General features: G+C 32.6%; 1 protein-coding gene and 1 long non-coding RNA gene across 2 annotated transcripts; one reads left to right on the forward strand and one right to left on the reverse strand.

Annotated features, from left to right (window-relative positions):
• Positions 1-5898: 5898 nt before the first annotated feature.
• On the reverse strand, positions 5899-6755 carry LOC134242651 (uncharacterized). Its single transcript, XR_009986891.1, has 3 exons — positions 6649-6755; positions 6275-6445; positions 5899-6034 (listed from the first exon to the last, which is right to left on the reverse strand). It is a non-coding gene; the product is annotated as an uncharacterized LOC134242651 (long non-coding RNA).
• Positions 6756-17954: 11199 nt separating this feature from the next.
• On the forward strand, positions 17955-19072 carry LOC134242652 (multiple epidermal growth factor-like domains protein 6). The gene is made up of 4 exons (XM_062724755.1): positions 17955-18075; positions 18297-18358; positions 18463-18597; positions 18753-19072. The coding sequence occupies exons 1-4, from the start codon at positions 17984-17986 to the stop codon at positions 18764-18766; spliced, it is 303 nt and encodes a 100-aa protein (XP_062580739.1). The 5' UTR covers positions 17955-17983; the 3' UTR covers positions 18767-19072.
• The last annotated feature ends 7110 nt before the right edge of the window (positions 19073-26182 follow it).

Below are 26182 nucleotides of genomic sequence, written 5' to 3' on the forward strand. Positions count from 1 at the left end.
TGTTTCCAATCGCTTCGCATTAATATTATATGACCTTTCTGCTCTCACAAAATGTTATTTTTCCGGTATTTAGATTTTAATAAGCAAAAAAAAAAAAAAAAATATTTTAAAGTCGTAAACTTTTGCTGAATTTAAGCAGGTCAATGCTATCTTAAATAATCAGAAAGGAACATCAAACGTTTTGACACATGATGTAAATTTTTAGATATTATTAAAAAAATATCATTTTTTGGTTAAAATTGGCTCATTTTTCCCTGGACTTTCAGAATTTATTACCATAAATGTATTTGTCATAAATCGATGAAAGAATTCATAAGAAATAATAAATATTTCAGATCCAGCATAGCACATTTCACTGCCAAAAACAGCTTTATGTACAATTGCCAGTGCAAATTCATTTTGAATCTGTGTAACTTCTCGTTCATTAGCATTTTCGTGTACGGTCATGGACCCAACTCACAGTTTTTGTACTATCGCTGAATTTAAAGAAATCGCCTTCACTCTCATTCTCATAAACAACAAGATACTTAGGTATGTTGCGCTTTGCTACTAATGTGACTTTAATTATAGAAAATGCTTTTAATTAATTATGTAATTATTGATCATGAAATCCATAATATATTGATAACCAACTTATTATCTGTATCAAAAATTCACAGCAGAATGAAACCGAATTATGAATATGATTAATATGATACTCGTGATTACATAGTATATGGCGTGATTGATTACATAATATATCAAATATTCTTGTGGTTTGAAACCAAAAAGACGTAAAACACATTAAACACCAAGAAAAGATACAGACAGAATTAAACATCCTAAGAAAAGAAAAGGTGGCTAGGTGGAGGCAGCCTAAAATAATTTGAAGGTATCCAACAAACATGTACTGTCAACGGCGTCCTAAAAGAAACTTAAAAGTGACGCTATCTGAATGACCGGGACCAGATTTTTCACCGCGCACGATTTTCATTGGGCGTTTACTAAATGAATCGCTTGCATCTGCTTCTCCTAATTGGATACGCCAAAAACCTTCCAAGGATAATGCAAGCGCCATAACTCTTACACGCAGAACATTCCAATCTACATGAAATATTTTATGTAGAACTTAAAATTTATTTATGTACAATTGCCAATGCAAATTCATTTTGACATAATAATTAATCTGTGTAACTTCTCGTTCATGAACATTTTCGTGCACTGTCGTGAACCCATCTCACAGTTATTGTACTACCGCAGAATTTAAAGAAACCGCCTTTACTCTCCATTCTCATAAACAACAAGACACTTAGGTATGTTGCACTTTGCCACTGATGTGACTTTAATTATAGAAAATACTTGTAATTAATTATGTTATAATTGATCATGAAATCCATAAAATTATTATTAATCAACTTATCATCAGTATCAAAAATTCACAGCAGAATGAAACCGAATTATGAATATGATTAATATATAAATCGTGATTACATAATATATTGATTGATTACATAATATAAAAAAAAAAACATTCTTGTGGTCTGAAACCGTCATGTACTTGTTTAAATTTATACTTTAAATTAAATTAATCAAGTTCAGACCCCAAGAAGAAAGGAGCAAAACAAAGGGGCAAAGTGCAGTTATACCTGTCAAATTAAAAAAAAGGAATTGTACAATTAAGTCAGCAACGATAAACATATGCCCTGCTTGTCCTTTTGAATGTCTGTATACACATGTAATAGTTCTACAAATATGAACAGATAGGAATAAACATATGTCCCACGATGAACAAAATGAAAACAAGAGTCATAAATATACAACTAGATGAAACTCCAATTTAAATGGTAATCTAAAATTAATAATACTTTTTATTATAGTTCAAAATGAAAAAAAAAGATTATTTCTTAAAAAAAAAAAGATTCAGCCAAGAAATATTGATCCTGGCATAATCTTATTTAAATGGAATTTAAACGCAATTTTTTTTACATTGAATATAGTTCAATTTGAATTGTAGAATCCAGATTTAATATTAGAACTTAAAAATGATACAGAATTTTGAAATGAAGAACCAGACCAAAATATGCTCAAAAGCTCAGGATTGAACCTCCTTAAATTGATAAACGGAACGATAGGCATTTTATGTCGAAGATTGATTTTTTTTCCTAATTTGCAAATTCTCTGAAATGCTGTTATTTTATTGATAATAATATGTTTTATGATTGTATATGTAATTTTCATAAAAAAATATGTAGAGAGTTATATAATATCAATAAATTTTATGTGTTTCATTTGTGTCATCAATATATGACATATTTACAACATTGCAATGTTTGGTGTGAGAAATTAATTGTACGATTTGAATCATTTTTGTTTTGTTAGTAGGTAAAAGATTAAGGATTACCATCCCTAATGGGATCTAATTTCCTACCCTTAAATGTCCATCAAGTACATTAAAAACTGATATTATATTAAAGCATTTTTAGTGGGAAAGGATTGCCCGCGAGAAGTTTTAAAAATGTCATAAATTAAGCAGTAGTTAATTAACAAAGATTGCATTGAAGTCAATGGGGTAAAGCGTTTTTTTTTCAAAATAAAAATTCAAATAATTTGAATATCAATACATCCTGCGGTAGACAGATGCATTCAAACATTTAAAAGAGAATGACAATTGAAAACAATTTTTTTACCGGCTTAATTTTTTTAATATTTTTTTTTTATAAATTAATAAAAGGGGAGGTAACTTTTACCAAAACTCAAGGTCATAAATTTGGACACATCCCACTATACATACTGATAGTAATAAATGGCAAATATGTCTAAATAAAATGATTTTTCAATGCCTACATATCAGTTACCTGTTCAATTTCACTTAATTTGGGATTTAATACCTTAATAATCGCTTTATGTTTCGGGTGTTTAAAAACTGTATTTTTTTTGTTTAATTATTTTTTGCGTGATTTGTCTTGTCATTAATTAGAGAAAAAAGAAGACATTTTTCATTTTCCTTTTTTGTACAATATCAAACGAAGCAAAACTATTATTAATGTATTTCCATAAAAAAAAAACAAAAAAAAAAAAAAAAAAACGTTTTGCATGATTCTTGATTTTAAACACATCAATGTCTTATTAATATTATCATCATCGACCTAAACGTAAAATAAAATTGTTTTTTATATTAAAAACAATATTACTTTACTATTCCATGAACATGATACGAATATTTGTACATGTATTTTTGATTACTGACAAGAATGATAACAATCAGAAAAAGATGTAACAACACTGTACAATACGTCTTTTTCTTTAGTATATCCTCGGCTTGTTTTCGCAATTATTTTTATTTACGATTTTCTTCTTATCAACATCTCCGAAAGAAAAAGTTCGCTTCCATACGTAATACTTCCATACCAAACAGGATCTCTGTGGTTTTGGGAAAAAGGAGCATTTAGATTCACGACAGTACAATAATGGTACCACCATCCAGATTTATTCATATCAGCACACCTTTCCCTGGTGTCATGGTCGAATGTGTAAAAGGGATAGCTGATGATCGAATACGATCTAAATGCATCGTCTAAAAAACCAAAACATCTAAAAAAAATATAGCCTTTAATTTTCCATTGAAGATAAATTTTAATTCAAATATTTATAATTTATAATATATAAAATACATGTAAGAATACATAGAATTATCAGAATAAGAGGACATAAAATTATTTTAAAGTGGATTTAATATATTCTTAACATTGCCTTCTTTTTTATTATAAAAAAAGAATCAAATGATAAAACATACGAAGAAAAAGTAATATTCCAATGGTTCCTGTTTTGTCCCCTAAGGAGAGTCTGTAACCGTCAGTTTCATCGGAGATGTAAAAATCAGAATATTGAACTTCAAATGACACATGTTGTGTATTTCTCAATCTGATATAAAGTGAGTTGTTGTATTTTGAGGTCAATCTATGAATGGCGTCATTTCCTAAATTAGATACAAATGATCTCAATTAATTTTTCTTTTTTTTTCAAATAATTGATTTCCTAATAAAGTAATTTTGCTCTTTTGCAAAAAAGTTATTGCTCATGATATAGCACCATATTTGTATTGATGCACGAGAACATATGGTTTTTGATAATCGAATGACCACATATCATGAAAAATGAATTTGAGAAAAGGGACTATCTATTGTGTACTATCTTCAATGATTTAATATGTATGATGATATATTAGGTTGGATATTGTACATTGAATAAAGAATCTTTATAAATATGTACAAATATCAGGTCAATTGTTTTTCTTTTCAAAAATCATTCATTAATGACCTTACAGCGATATATATATTTTCTAATTACCGTTGATAAATCATTTAAAACATACTTCATGGATATTTTGTTATTCTTTGAATAGTAAAATATCCACAAAATATGCATTTACAGCTACGGTGAACGGAAATGGCCATTTTAAATTACCATTTTAATAGCTTTCATCTTTGGCAGTTATACACATAAAATGAATTTAATTTTGTATGATATTGTATCATTTTCTTGCGTTTTGAAACAAGCATCTTGTTATAAACACCCAATTTTTTTTTTCCAAATAATTTATGACAAAACTTAAATAAATAAAAGGATAAGAATAATGAAGGATATGGATCGAGATAACGAAAAATATTCAAAATTATAGTCCATAAAACAATACAAAATAGGAGCAGAACAAAAAGGGACAGAGGTGGGATCAGGTGCCATGGAGGAGTGAGCATCAACCGGTCATACCCGCCGTGTGCTCCTTGTCATGATCAGGAAATGATCATTAACGTCGTTAATTCGGTGTATAAATAATGGACTAACAATTAGTATAAAAACTGACAAGGTCGTGGTTTCGACCATAGAACTTACTAAATGATATCTAAAACGAGAGTGCTGATAGTCTTCTTTCATCAACTTTTATGTCAATAAATTACATTGTTTTAGAAAATGCTTATACGTAGAGCATGCTCTAGCGTATCAAATCAAGTGAGATATGTAGACTCCATATGGAGGTGATGAAAGTTTATTGCTGCATAAGTAAGGGAAGTTGACAATAGTAAAGTTAAAGTCATCACGTTTATCATAGAGTTTGATTGTTAGATTACCATTAGTGTCTTATTCAAGTAAAATTTCCAAGTACGAAAGAGATGTGTCAGACTATGTGGTATCTTTTATCTCAAACTCACCAGGATATATCGTATTGACAAAGGATGGAAATTACAATACGTGGTCGATATATTTAAATGTCGAGTTGAAGGCCACAGCAAGTGTTTTCTTCTTTTCATGCATAAGATTTTCCAAAAAATTCTGCTTCATATGAATACAAAAATACTTCTGCTAATAAAGGGGCGCAGTTGGTACCCATGAGAATTACAATAGATTGTTGGAATAACTGGTCTCCAACAACCACATAGATATTGTCAATCTGGAACTCAAGCATCTTTTTATGTCGACTTCAGAGTACTTGTGTGTGTAATCAGAATGTGTTTTAACAAAACAATTTTGCGAATGACCAATGACGAAGTCAGTTAATTTACGAGTCCATTTTTTTTAAAAGCAGCTGTCAATGATATCAAAAACCCATGTTACAATTAGCTTACCCAGCCAATAATTCCCCCCAACATTCCCAAAACCTCGTTTGTATTCATTCCAAGTGGTATTGAAATTTACCTCTGTGCATCCTCGATTTCTGTGCTGAATGCCCTCGCGCTAAAACATGTTTTGTTCTTTTTTTAATTTGTCTCAACATTTATTTGAACCAAAACGTAATAATAATAATAATGATAAAAAACGTTCTTTATCAAAATAATGCAGACGTCATCATATTTTTGATTTCTCTAAGATTAAAATACTAGAATAAAGCTCAACATGTTTTTAAAAAATACCGTCCAGCCCCCTCCATATGCTTCCATGTTACACAGAACTTGAATTGGAACAGATTCTCGGCTTATGTTACCAGGGCATATATAATAAAGGCCTGTATTGTTTTGTCCAGTATTGTGGATGTCAAAACAATCAAAAGGAAAGGTGCAGCCTATTTTTAAGAATATATACAAAACTGTCGTGTATTATTTGTATATATGTATATTAATAAATCAAAGAATGTAAAGTTCATGAATTTGTTGATATAATAAATTTCATTTTTTTTAGTTCGATGAATAGTACAAATATTTTAATTGGATATCACTTCCATTTTCAAATCAAAAAATGCATTTCATGTTTATAAAAAATGTAATAAATATATTACATGTATCAATTATATATAAGAAAATACCAGAACAGTTATGCGTGTTGCAGGATGTTGAATCTGAAGATTGTCCATTGCAGAGCTGACCTCCCAATCTCGGTGTAGGATTATCACAAGTGCGTGTTCCTGATCTAGTCCCACCCCTGCATGTCACTGAAAAACCTCCGCAAGGGTTCCACTCACTCCATCCTCCATTAACTAGAGAAGGAATATTATATCATGTTCCAATAGTACGATTAAAATAGAAAAATGAATATTAAAATTGCGGATGAAAAGAAAAAAATTGAAACTTTATACAGATGAAATTGAATCTTAATATCATTGTCCTTTTTTAAATAAATAGAGAAAATAATGATGAAGATTAGAAAAACATTTGAATATTTTTTTTCAAATCAAAATACCTTCTACTTCGATGCAGACATATTTGTCCAATTTTGTGCGAAAACATTTGGAGAAGTGATTGCATGAACTATTTCCACATTTCTTATCCCTGTAATCAACCTGAAACAACAAAACATTCAAACTTTGTTCAACAAGATTGAAAAAATGAACAAAAATTAAATAATAAAGATAAATCATTTAATTTCTCATGACTTTTCACAAAGCTCTTTTATATATTAGCAGGATCTCGCAAAAAAAAAAAATGTTGTTTGTTGTTTTAAAAATTGGCTAGCATGATTCTTATTTAATCAAATGTAATGAAACTTCACACTTCGACAAAATATGTTTTAATTTACGAAAATGTGTTGATCTATAATCTTGTAATAATAATATGACGATGAGCAACATTGTCTACGTATTTTTTGAATGACCCTCGTACACAGTTTATTCTATGTTTATCACTTTACATATATTTCCTAGTTTATGCAGATTGTTTAAAAGGTTGTAAAAGAAGTTTTCTAAGTACAAAGCAAAATTTTATTGCTACTCGCTGCTCCGTGAGGTCCTCCAACGTCATGGTTTTTAGACTTTTTAATTAGGTTCATATATATTTAGAAAGTGATATCTTTTAACCGGAACGATATATTACAATACCTGTTAGCATCTAAAGTAATTTAGCAAAACTGAATAACAACATGTAAAGTTTATTTTGTTTCAGCTCTATTTATTTGAATTCTACAAAGAAAACAAAGTCAATTATTCAATTTTGACGTTGTTTTGTGACCCCATTTTTTGTTCTGAATCCTTGATAATTTAGATACAAGTTAAGATATATTCCTATTTTTTAACTCAAATTATTTGAGTTTGTTTGTAAAACATGTACCAAATTTGGATCTTATATAACGTAAAATGAAAAAGTTAGAACAAACGTCTACACACTTTTTGAACGACCCTCGTAAAAAGGTCATACAATTGAGGATACAAAGATTATTGCAATATGTATTTTTTTGAATTGACTGGATGTAGATAAGACATTTTGTTGAATTTATATGTAGAACGCTGTGCTTAAAACAATTTAAATGCTTTATTTGAGATTATAACATGAACACTCTTACTTGCCATTTACATGTTAAATACAATTCGTAAATTGTTTCGTTTAAGATATTTATTGTCTTTAAAGCTTATGAGTCTCATACAGCTTTTTCGTATGAAACAATTTTTTTTGATGCTAGATATCTTGAATACTTCTTAATTAAAATGTCTTAACTTAAAATAAACAGTTTAAATTCAAAAGTCTCCTTAAATGAGTGACGAATGCTAAGTCAAAACAATATACTCATATGATTGTCAAATTCCAATATTCCGGAGAGTTTCATTAAGCTAGCATCATATCTTTCTAAAAATACCAAATGCATGCAGAAATAAAATATTTTTTTTTCAGAAGTTGTAAAATCCTATCTTGTTTTTCATCTATTCGTCCACGACCCCCCCTCCCCCCCGAAAAAAAAAAAGAATCGTGATAGCTTATCAAGATGGATGACAAAATGATTAAAAAGAGAGAAATCATACCCCATAAATTAAAGCTGAGTATAAAATTTTCAAATGTTTATTGTTTGAAACCATAATGGGTAAGTTAGTTTGAATTATGATATCAACATGTCATGGCCTTTGGTACATGTAACAACAGACAGAGCAAGTGTATGAAGAAGCAGTTTTTCAATTACTGACAGACTATTACAAAAACAAATATACAACTGCTGCTAAAGGAAAACAATAGATAAACTTGTGCTGACTATATATAATATCAAGAAAAAAAAGTTGACGTCCTTATTATCGTACGGACATTAAAGAAATGGGGAAGACCCCCGCCTTAGAAAATAGATTTGCGCTCTGTAAATACATACTTTATTTTTTACAATAACATGAAGTTCCTAAATTAGATGATGATCACTCTTCCAATTGAAGAAAAATGTTTGTTTTGAAAGTTTATTTTGTTGCAAATTTTGCATTTCGTTATATACAGTCATCCTTTATTTATTTAGAGAAGTCTTAAACATAGTGTGATTTTAGAGAAATTATCATGCTCCGAACAGCAAAAAAAAAAAAAAAAAAAAAAAAAGCTGAAAAAAGGAAGCATATAGCCCAGGTACATGTACTTCTGAATATACATAATTACTTACAATATCTGGTATTTCCCTGTATATATAGTCACAATCATTTACTAAAGATAAACTCGCACTTTCTTTCTGGCTATTCAATTCACACATTAACATCTTTTGGTTGAAGCTAATTGACAAACACATGGCATGGGCCTCACGTTCTATAATACATAATTGTAACCCGCACTGCAAAAGTAGAAACTGGTAATTTTTCCCGATCTCTTTTTCATTGTTGGGTCTAGTAAATATTTCAATTGCCAAAAGGCATTGAAATAAAAGAAATATCGCCAAAATTCTTTCCCATTTAGATTCAACCGTCATGATTTAATCGTGTAGATCTGTTAGGATGCAAAACTGGTTATGTATTACATTCTATCTGACAAATTGTTTTAGAAACTTTATTGATAATTAATACAAAATATTCACCTCTTGTCTTCATTTATAAATCTCAAGTTAAAACTTTGCCACAAATGCTTAAGAAAACCAATGGAATATGAAGAAAACTAACAATTGTTAATATTAAATATTAATCTAACAATTTTTAAACCAAATGAAACAGAACAGTTGACCTCTCAAATACAAAGAAGTATATTACGATTTAAAATTAAAATAAGCATTCTTGACAGCAATTTAAGCGAAAATCAATAGGATGAAGCTGAAAATAGTGACATTGCAACTTTTAATGAGTAAAACTAATTTTTTTTATGTAAATAAGTGTACATGTATATAGTAAATAACTAAAGTGTTATCTGGCTTAGAATTTTACTTTACCTAAAATCATATGTGACAAATAGTAAGCACATGTATTTTCATTATATTGCCATGTAAATTTGAGAATCAAATGTTTTCAAACTTAAAGTAAAACCAACATGTACATTCAACATGTTTATGCAAATCACTTTAAAGTTTCTCAAGTAAGCTGATTTATTTAAAATTTTTCTGATAATTTCTCAATGTATGTTTATACAAAATTTGAATTTTACAAATCTCGTTTTAGCACAAACATAGATTGATTTACCATTCGCTCAAACTGTTGTTTCAAAATAGCTGTTAAGTCTATAAATTCCTTTGAAAGAAAAATTGTCCACTCATCTGCCTTTTCCAAAATTAACAACCTTTTCATTTATTAAAATAGTTTAGAGCATTTTTCAACTTGTTATATGAATTATTTATTATTGAAAATGACTTAAGAAAGATATTTTTCCCCGGAACCTCACCACTTTTTAATTTTTTGTATTCTTTTCAAAAGATAAAAAAAAATATTCCTTTTATTTTTATGTTTAGAATTTTAGTGTCTTTATTCCTGATATATGTACAGGTACAACAATTTATTGTTATTTTTATTGTGGAATCCGAAAACATTTTCTTTTCTCGATCATGAATTCTATCTTTAAAATCCCATTGCTCATTTCAATGAATTTCTATCACAAGAACTTATACCGAAATCAATAAAGTTACCAGGAACAAAAAATAATATTTTGATCTGAAGTCATTCGTTTTTCATACCAATTGTTAGTCCATTATTTATACACTGAATTGACCACGGATTTTTTCCGTTATATCCTGATTATGACAACGAGCACACGGCGGGTGTGACCGGTCGGCAGGGGATGCTCACTCCTCCATGGCACCTGATCCCACCTCTGATGTTTCGGAGGTCCGTGTTTGCTCTGCACTTATTTTGTATATTTGTTTAATGGACGTTGAGATTGAATACTGTTCGTTATTTCCATATCCTTCTTGTACGTACGGTGGCAGTGCAAACCATGATAGTCTACTTTTCAAGTCATTGTACATGCAATGTACACAAGCTAATTCAGAGAATTTGTGTCCCCCGCTTAGGGAAAAAGTAAACCATGCGCAGTTCGTGGAGGGGGGGATGTCGGATCCCCCTGACTTAATATGTAAATAATTAAATTTGTAGAATTATTAAATGTATACATGTATACTGAAGCAAATAAAATGCATGTATGTCAACATGCATATAAAGATTTGATTGCTTATTCTTTATTATGTGTATAGAAGATTCTTTTTATACGGAATATTTATCACACTGTAATAATGATTTTATAACCTCAGAAATTTTTCATTTCACATGCTGAATACTATCATTTAGTAAAAAAAAAAAGTATTTAAAAAAAAAAAAAGAAAGAAAGTAAGAATCGACCGAGATTCGATCCCGGGACCTCTCACACTTGAAGCGAGAGACATGACCACTGGACCACGGAATCGCTTTACTCAATGTGAAGTATATGCAGAACTGAATTCACATACATGTATATATTCATGTTTTCATGTTCGGTATTCTCAAAATTTTACACAATCTATGGTGTTTGATTTATTTAGCCTTTATTAAACAGTTCTAATAGATGTATTAAGAACATAAAGTCCGCCGAGAACCTGTTTTATACGCGATAACTCTCCTCATGCAACTGCGCTAAAATTAGCGACATGTAATACTATAAATACTAATAAAACAAACGGGGCGGGGCACTTTGAGAGGGGCGAGAGACGTCCTAGGGAGTTTTGGTATAAAATTACATTGCATAAGCTCAAAATCCTCTTGAAATATCGCCCGGAAATGATAGTATTACACACAGACAGAATGTATAAATTTACGACCTTGAACTTTGACCTTTTGACCTCAAAATCAATAGGGGTCTTCCTTAGGTCACAGGGAGTTGTTACATAAATTTTTTTTACAATAGCTCAAATAGTTTTAGAGATATCGTGTGGAAACGAAAGTGTTTTAACAGACAGAATTTGCTTATTTATGACCTTGACCTTTGACCTTTTGACCTCAAAATCAATAGGGATCTTCTTTAGTCCAAAGGGAGTTGCTATGCAAAATTTCATTGCAAAAGCTCAAAGGGTTCTCGAGATATCGTGTGGAAACGAAAGCGTTACAGACAGACAGAAAGACGGACGGACGGACGGACGGACAAACCCAAATTAATATCCCCCACTTTTCAAGCGGGGGACAAAAATGTAGGTTACACATGCATAACCCGGAACCATAATTATCTTGATAAAAATAGACACTTCGACGAAGTTTAAGAGTCTTTTTCGTGGTTTTAACAGAATTTTTGTTCTTTATCATTCATTTTATAATGGCAATTTTCAAAGATGAAAGTCAATAATTTCAAGCAAAGGATTTGCTATTGGTAATTCATCTATCCAGGGATAAAGCAAAGGTTTATCTTATTGGCAATGTCCTCCACACGTATTAAATAATAAGTGTTTAACAGGATTTTTCTTACATGTATAAATGTCTCAAACAGTGATTCATTACATAAATGTTTAGGGTACGGCTTATTATAATGTTTTGATACAACGTATGGCCATTTTCATAAATCGATCGGTTAGATAAAACAGAAACATTGACCGTTCATATTAAGAAATGAAATGCTTTTTTGGCATGTAGAAATGCTGCAGATTGAGTGCAGTATGGTAGGAATAAATATAGAAAAAAATGTCTTTACAATAGAGCACACCTTTCAGAATTATCTGTAAATCAATACCGGTAACCAGAAAAAAATTAAAATGATGATTATATAATATTCCATTTGCCTTTGTAGATTAAACAAGATTGTGACAACTTCCGTTTGTTAAACACAGGGAAATTAATTATTTAAATAGGAATAATTAATTATGAAGTATATTTCAAATGAAATGGCGTTTTACAAGTACTCTCTAGTAGTTTTACCATTCTGTGTTATCTTCACAAAAGCTGAGGAAAATTGCGTACCAACTGGGTAATTATAAGTCATAAAATATATTCTTAATCAACAGTTTGTGTTAGCACCCCCTCCCCCAAATGCGCCTAAATAGGAAAAGTCTTTGTTTCCTTTTTATTTAAAAGATTCAGAGTTCACTTTCACATTTGAATTATAAATGTAAAGATAATTATTTCACAAATGTTAATAATAGAAACTTTTTGCTTTAAGTCTTAATTCTGGAATTTCTCTTTTGAAGACCATATAAACACCAATGGTGTGAACATTTTATGTTGTATGAAACTACCAATAAATGCATTCGTAAGTAAAACAATTTTATTTTTTGTTTCTTTTTATTCAAAGCAGGTTAAATACATTGTTTTGCAAATTATACTAAATTGTGTTACTTATTCTGCGTACAGCCTGCCCTGTCGAATAGACAGGAGATAGAATTACTGAAGATTCCTTATTTTCGCAAGTTCTTATTATCGCAAATGGGCTCTTCGATGTACATCGCCAATGCTTGGCCTCGGTGGGGTAGGAAAGTGTTCTCCTTCCATGATGTAAAATTGCGAGAATAATAAAATTGCAAATGGACGGTTGATCAAGAAATTTTACATAGTTTTCACCACCATATTTTATTTTATTTTATTTCCCGTGTGGTGCTTCGTGCGAAATTACGCGATAATTCATTCAACGCGTATATTTAGGAATCTACAATACATTTTTAATACAATGTCCTTCACATGCATATATATTGACACGCAAAAGAAAGGCAACAAGTAGTAATCTACAAATGTTTGTTTTCTTTTATCTGATGATTGTCAAAAGCAAATAAAGTAAGGCTAAACTCACTTTTCAGAACATCAGAGATTTGATAAAAATGTTAAATGTTTATCTGTTTACTTTACTTAGTAAAATGTGACTGTTAAAACACCTCCCTCCCAGCCGTACAAGTAAAACGTGCAAGACTGCCGTAAACAACAATTGTAGCTTAATTTCTACGATACAATATGTTCATTAATATCGAGAATTGAGCGAAGGAATTATTCTTTGGCATTTTTAAATGCCCGTTATTCAGATGATTAGGTCGAATCTTCTATAACTTAGAGCAGTGTAGCCACCATTGGACTTCCAGTACAAGGACTGTCCTTAATGCGTATGATACGCAAGACCCTGTTGAGGCGTAATGTAGTGAAATTTCGCATCAGCAATTCTCCATCATCTTTATATTGAAATTTTCCAGCCAGAGCAATGGAAATGCCATTTTCAAGTAGCCTTAGCATCGTTAATGTGCGATCTTCCCTAATACATGTAAGAGGAAAGAGGTATGCAAACAGACTCCGAAATTACTTAAGTTAATTATAATCTTTTAAGCCTAAGGACGTATCTTCCCCCTCCCTCCCCTACCTTTTTAAAAAAATCACCTCTAAAGAAACAGATACCTAGACGGGATAAAACAGTAGGTGTTTCGTTCTAATTGATCGGATTTAAAATCAACAAAATATGCATGGAAAATACATGACCAAGAACAGCATAATTTTTCCCTCACTGTGAATATGAACGGTCGCATTTTACTGGCAATTCAAAACTATCTTCCTACAGCGACTGTTACCTGCAGTGCAGAATGCGGTATGTGCATAAATATTCCTGTTTCAGCATAATTCTCAATCACAATCATTGGTTTTTAAAACAATTGTTCATACTTCTGTGAACCACAATATTCGACAAATCCTTTGCTGAACGTACAACATTGTATAAGGGATGAAAGTTTATACGAATTGTTTGGAAGACCTTTGACGTTATCATTTGTCTCAATGATAAATCGTTTTTGCTGACAAGGTCATTGTATCGATCATGGAACTTACAAAATGATGACTTTACACGGTACTGCTGATATTCTTGTCTCAGCAACTTGTTTGTCAATGATTTACCTCGTTACTTTTTTTCTATAATACTATGAAATCATACCTTAATTTATACTAAAAAGTTTCGCATGAATGGTTGGGTCGTCTAAATCCAAACTGTTTTTCAATTTAAAGAAAAATAATGCTCGAAGTATTTCTGCAGACAATGGTGAACATATCTTTCTTATATATTTCTTTTGATAAGGAAGATTGAAATTCGGCGTTAATTGTTCAGCAATTTTTTTTTTGGATCAGTATAAGCCTAATGCATGGCATTTTTAAGAAAATAAAAGTTAACAGAGCTTAGTTATCCCCCAAATGCCCTAGATCTCCGTTATTATGAGATATTTTCTTTTTTATTATGTGAGAACCCATGAAAATAGTAACATTTGTAAATGAATATTGTCCGTTATCCCCATATTCCATTTTATTATAGTACACATTTTAAATCAATTGCAAATTGTAATCAATCTACTAATAGACATTTCCAGCTAAGAGCGCCACGAGCTCGGTCTCGTACTCGTATTTCAATATACAAGGGGCCGTATAAAACTTTTTTTAAAAAAGGGTTTTAGAGCTATATACGTAGTATGGCATATCTGAACTAAAAAGTTAAACACGAGATTAAACAAAGATTAAGATAATAGAGGGCGGAGCCCATGTAATTTATTGTAAACTTTATGTCATTTACAATACCTATGGAACTGAGATTCTTGTCGTCAATATGGCGTCGTCGCTAAAATGGCGTCTATTTTATCCACGCGCAAATTCTCGTTGATGATGAGACTTTCATCAAAGTAAAAAACATTTAATCCAAGGATAATGTGTAGTAATTATTTTTTACTTCAAATCAAATCCATTAGTAATCAGGCCCTTCCTACTTTCGTTTAAGACGTTTAGATTTTATTCATAGTTCGCGCTAACAAGTAAAACGGCATTTGATTAGTCAGAATTTCCCTAAAGGCGGCGCTGTCGTCTGCACTATGGAGGAGCGGATCTATCTGTGGCCCCTTTCACAAGAATATCCTTATTTATTTCTTAAATAAAATTTGCCAATAATAAATGTCTTCAGGATTATACTTGTCAATACAGACCAAGCTAGAAATTTAGATTTTTTTGACAGTATAATTTTTTGAACAGTTAAAAATGTTTTAAAAGTGATAAAATAAAATACCCTCTGAAAAGTCTCACAGGGGACTCAATAAGAGTGTGTTGATTTCTTTTTTTTCTTTTCCTTTTTTTAAGGTATCCAAATTATTTATAAATATCTACTTGTACTTGGATACACAAATATTTAGCAGATCTATGGAAGTCTGAATCTCATTTTTGTTGTGATTTTTTAAAATTTAATATTTTGTTTTATAAAGTTTTTCAAATGACAAAAATTTCAGTTTCTTATAAAGATCACTATCAAAAGAAAAATCTAATAGTACGATGTACGCATTTATAAAAATTCAAAAAGATTTTTTTTTTGACAATTGCAATTACATTTAAAGTCTAAATTAAAGCAGGAAAAAATAAGTTAAACAATGTATAATGTACATCTGGAGAGGTAGTTTTTCAGTCTACATACATCTTTCAGTAAATGCATGAAAATATCCACAAAGTTATACGACTTCAAAGTGCAGGGCATGCTGTTAAGTATACATACCTATATGTACACTACAATACTCAAATTTTATACACATCAAGCTTATTAATATAGTTTTCAATCCTAATAAATATGCTTATCTATTAAAAACATGAAGCAAATATTCAGAATTTTTGTTTGACATCGATAAAATATTCTATTCATAATTTCTCAAAAGTGTACCTTATTATTATATTATTCACAAGTGCTGGTTTTGAAATTAAATGACAAGGGTACCAGAAAATATTTTTAATTTTAAAGTTTTTTCCCCCAGATATATAACCGTTTTCAATACAATTATGTTAGATTTAGAAAATTCTAAAGGCTATTTAAATCATATTTGGTTTTTTTTTTAAATTGAAAGGTGAACTATACATTTTTTTATTAAAATAAAGAAAACAATAATTATAATTTATGGGTTACCAATAATGTAAAATAAAAAGAAATAAATAAAAAGAAAAAAGATATGTCACAACAGGCACGTAGTATTAAAAGTCCTTGATCATGCATCCTTTAGTTTTCAAATTTTTTTCTCAAAAAAGGTGTGATGCTTCTATATTTTCAACCCTTGTGATAGTAACTCAGTCAAATGTTGGTCTGATGATTAGATTCATCCAGGAAGTAGATCATCTGTCTGTAGTTTGGGTCCCAAGTTCGCCTTCTGATCTGGTCTTGACAATAATATTGTTCTTACTTAATTCAGATGACATCATAACCATGTAATGGGAGTTATAACAGTTGAGAAATGACTTGAAGTTTCTAGATAAGTGTACAGTTGTTAAATAAGCATATAATTCAAGTAGTGAAAGAAAAAGAATTGGTGCTCAGAAAAAGTTTATGAATTGATTATTTTTTTTAAATTATTATTTGTTGGATTTACTAATATATTGGAACGAGTTTACTGTTACGTGTATAACTATTAAAGTTTAAGGTGTCGTTGGACCGAGGTGTCTCACATTTCTTTGGCCCGGTATGTTGAACCCATTACTGGTCCAATGGCCCAATGCATGTCCCCTTTTTTTCCCCACGACGTTCTTCGACTTTAAGTGCTCTGGCTAGACAACCATTCATCTCATGATGAAATACTCAGTATCTTGCAGTATTTGAATGACAAGTAATGAGATACATGTAAGAGATGGGAAAACTTTTTTTTTCAAGAGAACTGAGTTCTTTGTTATGATTTTCTGACACTGACCATAGATCTGCATGAAGCGAACCCTTTGCTTTAGGTCTATGCATTGACAATTTAAGAATTTAACTGATCAACTGATTTATCATTAGACAATAAAATGTAGCAATTTTCTCTTCACGGCTCCGCCCTCACTAACGGTTACACCGTCTAACATATTATTTGCTATCTAATTCGAAATAAAATTACTGATTTTGAACCCAAATACCATCCCCATATTTCTATACATGTAGGTTAAATTGACTTTAAACTGATGATATTTTTATCCACAGTCGGAAATAAATCGATATTTGTTTTAAATCTCGCATTTCTTCGAACGCGATTAATTTAAATTGTATTATTCACAGGAAAGTCCTATCTTTATATGAAGTAACAAAACAAATTAAAGAAAGAGATCATTTTTATTTTAGTTAGTCTGAACTTATGACAGATACACCATATTATGAATTTAAATGCTGCATACTACGACTTTAAATGCTACATACTATGTTGCTTTATCTAGGAACCAGTGTTTTTTGTAAATAAATCAAATTTTGACACGACCCCTAAAAATTTTTAATTAACTGTCAGAGTCAGTGCACGAGTACGGTCTCGAGATCGCAAAATCTGGAAATGTCTAATAGGAATTTCCCATTATACATTTTATAGATTTTGTCGCAAAAGTACACAAGATCAAGGTTGTGACAACTTCCGTTTGTTTAAAAACCAGGAAATTAATTATGGGATTAGCGTCATTTGCTATAATATATTTCGAATGAAAATGGAGTTTTATAACTACCTTCGAGTATTTCTGTTACTCACTTTTGTCCTCATAAAAGCCAGGGAAAGCTGTATAATTAAAACTGGGTAAATATAAGTAATCAAATATACTCTTACAGGATTTTGCTTTTTCTTTGTATTACATGTAATATATAAAATGCCAGTAAAATTGAATTGAAAAAGCAAAATGTTCATTTTTATTATTCTTAAATTAAATTTGCCTAGGTAAACTTTTTTTTTAATTAATGTTCATTATAGACATGTAACGTTTGGCTTTAAACCTTAATTTTTTGAATTATTTTTTTTAGACCTTATAAAGACAAATGCTGTGAACATTTTATGCTAAATAGAACGACTAATGAATGCATTCGTAAGTAAAACAAACATTATTTTTTGTTTCTATTTATTCAAATGAGGTTAAGTACATTTGTTTTGCAGCATTATACTAAATTGTGTTATTTATTCTATGTACAGCCTGCCCTGTCGGATACACAGGAGACACATGCTCCACACCATGCCCGTCACCTTCATATGGATTCCAATGTGAAGAAATATGTTTCTGTCCAGTTTATTTATGTCATTTTATAACAGGCTGTCCTGTCTTCAATGGTAAGTCGAAAATTTGTAAAAATAAACTTAAGGTTACTTTGAAATTAGTATCCCTAGATTATCAGAAAAAAAGATAAAATTATATTCTCTCAACAAATATTATACAGTGGACATGTAATTTTAATCATTCTACACAAAGCGTTATCTGATTACAGAGAATTCATCATAAAACCTCAAAATGTCCTGCCATTGGCGTGCATTTCAACACATTCAACCTCTTCGGATACTTCGTGCATTTTCCCGCAATAGTAATAGTTTGTCGTAGAAAAAAACCTTTCGAGAGAAGAAGACGTCAAAATAGCTATCTCAAAGGTTCAACATGACTAACCATCTACAACACGATTAACAAAATATTTTTTTGTTTTCATTTGCCCCTCTGCACTTCACGTTGAGTTAATTATCACGACCTAATTACATTATGTGCATAGAAAATAAATTATCTATTAACGTAATTTGTTTTTATCACTGGCGCCTTTCTTAAAATACAATTTAATACCATTTTAGTCTTATAAGTTAATGATGACAGATTAACGTAAAAGGTATGCAAAAAATGAACTTAATAAAAATTGTTTTTAATATGTTGCATATTGTAGAAGTTTCTGTTGACGAAGTGAGGGTTTCGTTCTTAAACTGAAGTGATACACGCTCTATTTACGGGTGTAATATACATGTAACACAGTTATTGCACGTTTCTTTTTACTAAATATAACTTTACCTATGTTCAGGTTTATAACCATATGTTGCTAAAAGGAAACAAATTCAAATATAATTTGAAGAGAAACGCGGAGCATTATCCGATTATGTTGACAGATTTTGGGTATTCGTGGGTACATTAAAATTGAAAGTGATTTTGAGAGCGATGCCAAGTTTGTCAAAGAAGTTTCAATTTCTATTTATTTTTAATTCTGCCCGCAAAAAACATTTCAAAGTTTTGCAGAAGATGTTGGTGGAGATACAGATAGAAGCAATTCAATTGCATAATATAACTGGGTTATTTGGGTTAGTAAAAATTTGGTAAGTTTTGAAAATTAAACATTTAAAATTTCATCTTCTGCCGATTAATCAACCGTTGTATTTTCTTCAACATTGTGCTGCTTTTTGTGGAAAGTTTGATAGAAGACTATTTTGTAAATGCATTATGTTCTTTAAGATAATTATTGATTTTTTCTTCACTTTTTTAAAACTAAATAGTCGGTACAGCGCTTAAGGTCATTCACTGGTATCACACAATATTAAAGTATCTATACAAGTGAAAAATTCTCAAAAGGAAGAATACCAAAATAATCAATATAAATGTATATCTATTTATTGACATTTATGGCCTCGGGCAGACGGGTTGGTCCGAGGGTCGACAAAGCGCATTTTGCCCAAGAACATAGGCAATAAACGTTTTATTATACCTTTCATTTTAAATTGTACTGTCTTACGTTGTGTAATCTCAAGTTCGTCACTTTTAAACACAAACGAATGAAAATGAGATTAAGCTCTGCCCATTCTGTGACATAAGCGGTCCAGCATATCATCGACCGGTCAACATCTCACTCAGCGGTCCACCATCGATTTTGTCATGCCCGATCAGCAAAACATTAGGACATTAGACTTTTTAATTAGATTTGCATAGGAAGAGAATTTCAAAGGTATTACAATATCTATCTTTATAAGTTTATTAAAAAGTACGAAACCTGTTACTTAAAACATATCAGTATACTGTATGACAACTTATAATTTACAAAAAATTATCACATGTATTAATCATATAGTGCGCAACATGTTACCTGTAGTCTTGAGATCATGATATACCCCTTTGCTGTAAGTCCCTTAGGACATCTGCTGTGAAGGAAGGTAAATGAGGGGTGTAATTTTCTTTAAACTGATTTCAATGTTTTGTAAAATGATATCCAACACATTTAGTGTATATACGTATCTCCCTTTAAAAAAGATATGATCATAGATAATTGCACTTCATGTATTTGATCCTTCAGAAATAATAATGTTACGGGGTTCTTTTGATTTCTTACTTTTTGGAATGAAAAGATGTTGTTTTTATATAATTTATTGGAAGTCTATCAGTCATCAGTTGCAAATATATGGCGTCAGCAAGGCACAGCATCAATTAATTTGTATCCTTATTCAATTTCCTTATTCAGGAACGTTTGCCTTATTCAGGACTTTCACTTGGCATCTATTTCCTTATTCAGGAACTATGGTTCTTATTCAGAACCCTCGAGCCAACAGACTGACAAATTAACAGAAATCATGGTTTATATACAAGTATAATTATCACGTGATTAAAGCGACATCTATACATTATAACAAAGGAACGATAATCATGACATGAATTAAACATAAGAGTAATTAAACATATTTATAAAATCACAAAAAGCATTATTTATTAAAGTCTCTATATATAAAGTCCATAACATAACCCACGCCTCCTTGAGATTCGTCCCGAATCGCGAAAAAAAATGAAAATAGTGTCACAATTTAAAAAAAAGTTAATAAAATGTTCACATTATCACTGAATGTTCCATAATAACGTCAATTGAATTCGGTCCATTCCGTCTCCGAAATTCGCCTCTTCTTCACGGCAACTCCATCGCACTGGGTAGATGCATCGCACACGGTAGGTGTCTCTCGGTCGCACTGCACGGCGGCATCCTTCTGTAGCAATCCTGTCCTCGCTTCACAACTTACAGATGTCTGAACATGGCTGTGTGTCGCTGGTTTGTCTCTCTTTGGGGTGAAGTCAGGCATCGGCTGAGTGCGGCGGCGGATCGTACCATCATCCTCTGGTTTTTGCCTCGGTTTCTCCTGGTCTGTGCGTGCTGAATGTCGGCGCTCGTAATGTCTCTTCATATCGGCCGTTCTTTCTGACGTATACTCACAGTGGTCACACTTGATTCTTTTGTCGTGCTTTAGGCCAATATGCTCTAACACTTCTTCAGGACTCTGGAACATCTCGATACAAAGTGGACACTTATGCATGGCGGTTACTTTCCTTACGGTATTCTTCGTCCTCGCCATCCGACTGCAAGACTGCAAATGAGGAGGAGTGGACTGTCCTCCCTTTGATGTCTTGTCTGATTCCCTCACGTGGTACAGTTGAAAATCTTCAAAGTGTATGGGCTTTCGGCATCGCCTTTTAGATCGGGTGGTCGTTTCGCTGTGTATCTTTTGATCCTCCGAATATGCAGCGTCGGTAACGTCGACGGTCTCAGCGTTGTACTCAATATACGGAGCATTGATAGGGTCAATAATAACGTCTGGAACGTGTGATGTTTCATTGGCATCCTGTTTCCTAAAATTTTGAGTTGTAGGTTCGTGACTTTCCTCGCGACTAATGTAAGGCTTTAACCTGTCAACATGAACAACCAGATACTCTTTGCCCTTGACTATCTGATATGTAACATCGCTGAATTTCTCTAAAACTGTGTAAGGCCCTGTCAACCACATTTGGAATTTCGGTGAAATGCCTTTAATCCGCCTCGGAGTATACAACCATACTTTGCTACCAATGTCAAACTTCTTCCAGGAAAGCTTAGAATCATATCTGAGTTTTTGTCGTTTCAAATTCTCGCCCAAATTCTTTCTAGCTATGTCATGTGCCAATGCCAATGAATCTTCAAGGTGACTACTATATTGGTCTGTCGACTTCTTTTGAGCTGGCAGTCCAGCCAGTAATTCTACGGGAAGTACGATTTCTCGTCCAAACGTTAAATAGTTGGGAGTAAGTCCTGAACTTTCGTGTTGTGCAGCCCTATATGCCATACAAACTAATTGCAGGTGATCATCCCAATTTTTCTGGTTTGAGTCGACGTACGCGGCAATCATATTCTCAAGTGTGCGATTCATGCGCTCGATCATACCATCAGATTGGGGATGGTAGGGGGTCGTTCGGGTCTTGTTGATTTCAAGTATTTCACACAGTTGCTGGAATAATCTTGACTCGAATTGACTTCCTTGGTCGGTATGTAGCGTTCTGGGTACACCAAACTTGGTGACAAAATTGGCAATGAATGCTCGAGCTACAGTCTGTGCCTCCATATCCTGCAATGGGACGGCTTCTGCCCATTTGGTGAAGTAATCTTGAATCACCAAAATGTACTTATTTCCTCTGTTTGATGTTGGTACAGGCCCCAAAATATCCATGGCAACTCTTTCTCCAGGCTCACCGACTCCCGAAACCTGCATGGGTACACGTGGCGTTTTACCATATTTCTTTCTCTTAGCACATTTGTAGCAGGATGCACACCATTTTCTGACATCCCGGTCCATTCCTGGCCAGTAAAACTTTTGTTTAATTTTTGTGAGAGTCTTTTGTCTTCCTAGATGCCCACCTGATGGTGCATCATGGCAATACTTCATAACCGTTGGTCTGAGGGAATATGGCACTACGGCTTGCTCTTTTTGAATTTTCCAATTATTAGTGTACCAATCTCTATAGAGAATTCCGTCTCTAATTGACAACTGGTCAAATTGAGCCCAATATGCTTTCAAGCTCACGTTACATGTCGATATTTTGTTCCAGTCGGGCTTTTTGTTATTCTCAACCCATTTCTTCACTTTTGCTATTTCTGAATCATCTGCTTGCTGTCGCTTTATATCATGATCTGCCGTTTCCAAGTTAATAGCTGCAACTGGCTTAATGTTGCATTCGTTTGCTGACATAGCTTCGTGATCTACCCTTGACAGTGCGTCATGTAGCCTACCAGCTCGATGACATATCTCAAAGTCATACTCCGATAACGTATCCAGCCATCTGGCCAACTGTCCTTCTGGTTCTTTGAAGCTCATCATCCATTTCAAGGCGCTGTGATCCGTGCGTAGCACAAAATGTCTGCCATATAGATATGGTCTGTACGCCTTGATAAAATGTACAACTGCTAACAGTTCTTTTCGTGTGATACTGTACTTTTTCTCCGATTTGGTTAAGGACCTGCTTCCATAAGAGATGACTCTTTCAATTCCGTCTTTTGATTGACTCAAAACGGCGCCAATGCCAACGCCAGAAGCATCCGTGTCTAGAATAAAGGTTTCAGAAAAGTCTGGCAGTGCAAGAATAGGTGCTGTGGTAAGTGCTCTTTTGAGATCCTGGAAAGCCGTTTCACACTCCTTAGTCCATAAGAACTTCTTATCTTTGTGTGTCAGATTATGTAATGGAAAGCATCTAACGGACTTTCCATACCGTTTATTGGATACATCGATGTCAACATTGAGGTCATGGGTCAACAGTTACAGCAAGTGGGTGTGTTAGTTGTGAAAAATTCCGTTGATTTAGAAACACGTCAGCGTAAGGAAAACATTCCGGCCATTCTGGGAATGAACACGATTTCACTGTGTAAGAGTCTATTAGAAACGCAACACGGAGCAGAGTACACAGAAAAAGTTGAAGAAATTTCAGCAAATTACAAATTAAAAGAACAATTCAAAGCATGTGACAGAAATCTTAAACGTGATGTCATAGGATATGTTAAAGTCTGTGCAAAGTCTCCAGTACGCATTCCGGGAAAATCTGTTACTGTTATCAATGGTACAGCACCAAAGATGCCAAGACTGTATGAGGCCATGGTAGAACCGTTAACATCTACTCAGCATTTGTCATCAAACATTATCGTTGTCCGGACTCTTAGTAAAGTGAACCGCAAATATTGGTACCGACGATGAGTTGTTAGCACCCAGGACAAGATTTGCCGTCCTTGTCAATGGCGATGTACTTGAAAATTCATCTAACATCGAATTCACTAGAAAAGGAAATACTGAAGATATTTTTGTTCAACAAGAATTTATGTGCAGTGAAACCACAAATTCAGAGGAAGTGACAAGTGATTTCAAAATTCCACCGGATATAGAAAATTTGAATTTAGATCATGCACAGATGAAACAAATTCACACTCTTTTCTATCGAAATCAAGATGTATTCTTTCAAAACGATGATGACATAGGATATACTACAGCCATAAAACATACTATTCGGAAAACAGACGATCGGCCTATAGTGCAACCTTACAGACGAATGACGCCATCAGAATATGAGGAAGTGAAATAACAAATTCGTAAATTGTTGAACAACAATATTATAAGGGAGAGTACTAGTCCATACGCATCACCGATTGTGTTAGTCAGAAAGAAAGATAATTCGCTCCGCTTATGTGTGAACTACCGTAAACTTAACAGCAAAACTCACAAAGATGCCTATCCACTACCCAGAGTAGAAGAATCATTTGATGCTCTATGCGGTGCGAAATTTTTCTCGACAATGGATCTTACCTGTGGCTATAACCAAGTAGCTGTCCATGAAGATGATATCGAAAAAACGGCATTCACAACGCCAATGGGTCTGTATGAATATCTTCGTATGCCGTTTGGTTTGTGCAACGCCCCTGCGACGTTTCAGAGGTTAATGCAACACTGCTTCAGGGATGAGATATTTAACATTTTACTTGTGTTTTTGGACGATATTATCGTCTATTCAGAAGACATTCCAGAACATTTGAAGCGATTAGAGACAGTGTTTAGAATCATCCGGAAACATGGATTAAAGTTGAAAATGTCAAAGTGCAATTTTTTTCAAAGTGAAGTTCGTTATCTCGGACATGTCATATCCTCCGAGGGAATCAAAACTGACCCAGAAAAAATAAGTGCTGTACAAAATTTTGAAAAACCGACAACTGTGAAAAGACTTAAGTCATTTTTTGGATTAGCGGGGTACTATAGACGTTTTGTGAAAAGATTTAGTAATATAGCATCGCCATTACACAAGTTGTCCTAGCAGTTTACACCTTATCCAAGGAAACCGTTTGGAAATAAATGGAATTCTCAGTGTGACGATGCGTTTACAACATTGAAAAAGCTTCTTGTGAGTTCTCCTATCTTAGCTTATGCAGATTTCCAAAAGCCGTTTATTCTTGAAACAGACGCTAGTATGTTAGGATTAGGAGCCATTCTATCGCAAATCAAAGACGGAAAACAACATGTCATCGCCTATGCTAGCAGATCCTTGAGACCAAGTGAAAGGAATATGCAAAATTATAGTTCTCGAAAACTGGAATTAGTATCATTAACCTGGGCAATAACAGAAAAGTTCAAAGATTACTTATTGGGATCAAAATTCACAGTGTTCACTGATAACAACCCGTTGTGTCATCTTAATACATCAAAACCCAGTGCAATTGAACAACGCTGGATTTTAAAGTTGGCTATGTGTAACTTTGATGTGAAATTCCGACCAGGCCGCAATAACGAAAATGCAGATGCTCTTTCACGTATTAGTGATCCTGATGATTCATCGCGGCAAAGTGATTTAGAGATTCTACTAGAGAAGTTCTCCGATTCTACGAAACTACCCTTGGATCTACAGAAACAAAGTACCTCAAGTGTAATTGTGAATGAAGTTTACGACACTTTTCCATCTCTTAAACCAGATGAAATACAGTCTCGTCAGTCAGCTGATTCAAACTTAGCAACATTTCTGAAGATTTTCAATAAAGGATCTAAACCAACGAAAACAGAAATCAGAAAATTACCAAGATCTGTGATTACATTAGTAAGACAGTGGGATAAAATTGTAGTTGTGAAAGGAATTCTT

This window comes from Saccostrea cucullata, unplaced genomic scaffold (assembly GCF_032062105.1).
Source record: "Saccostrea cucullata isolate Sc308-1 unplaced genomic scaffold, CSIRO_AGI_Scuc_v1 ctg5437, whole genome shotgun sequence".
NCBI lineage: Eukaryota > Metazoa > Mollusca > Bivalvia > Ostreida > Ostreidae > Saccostrea > Saccostrea cuccullata.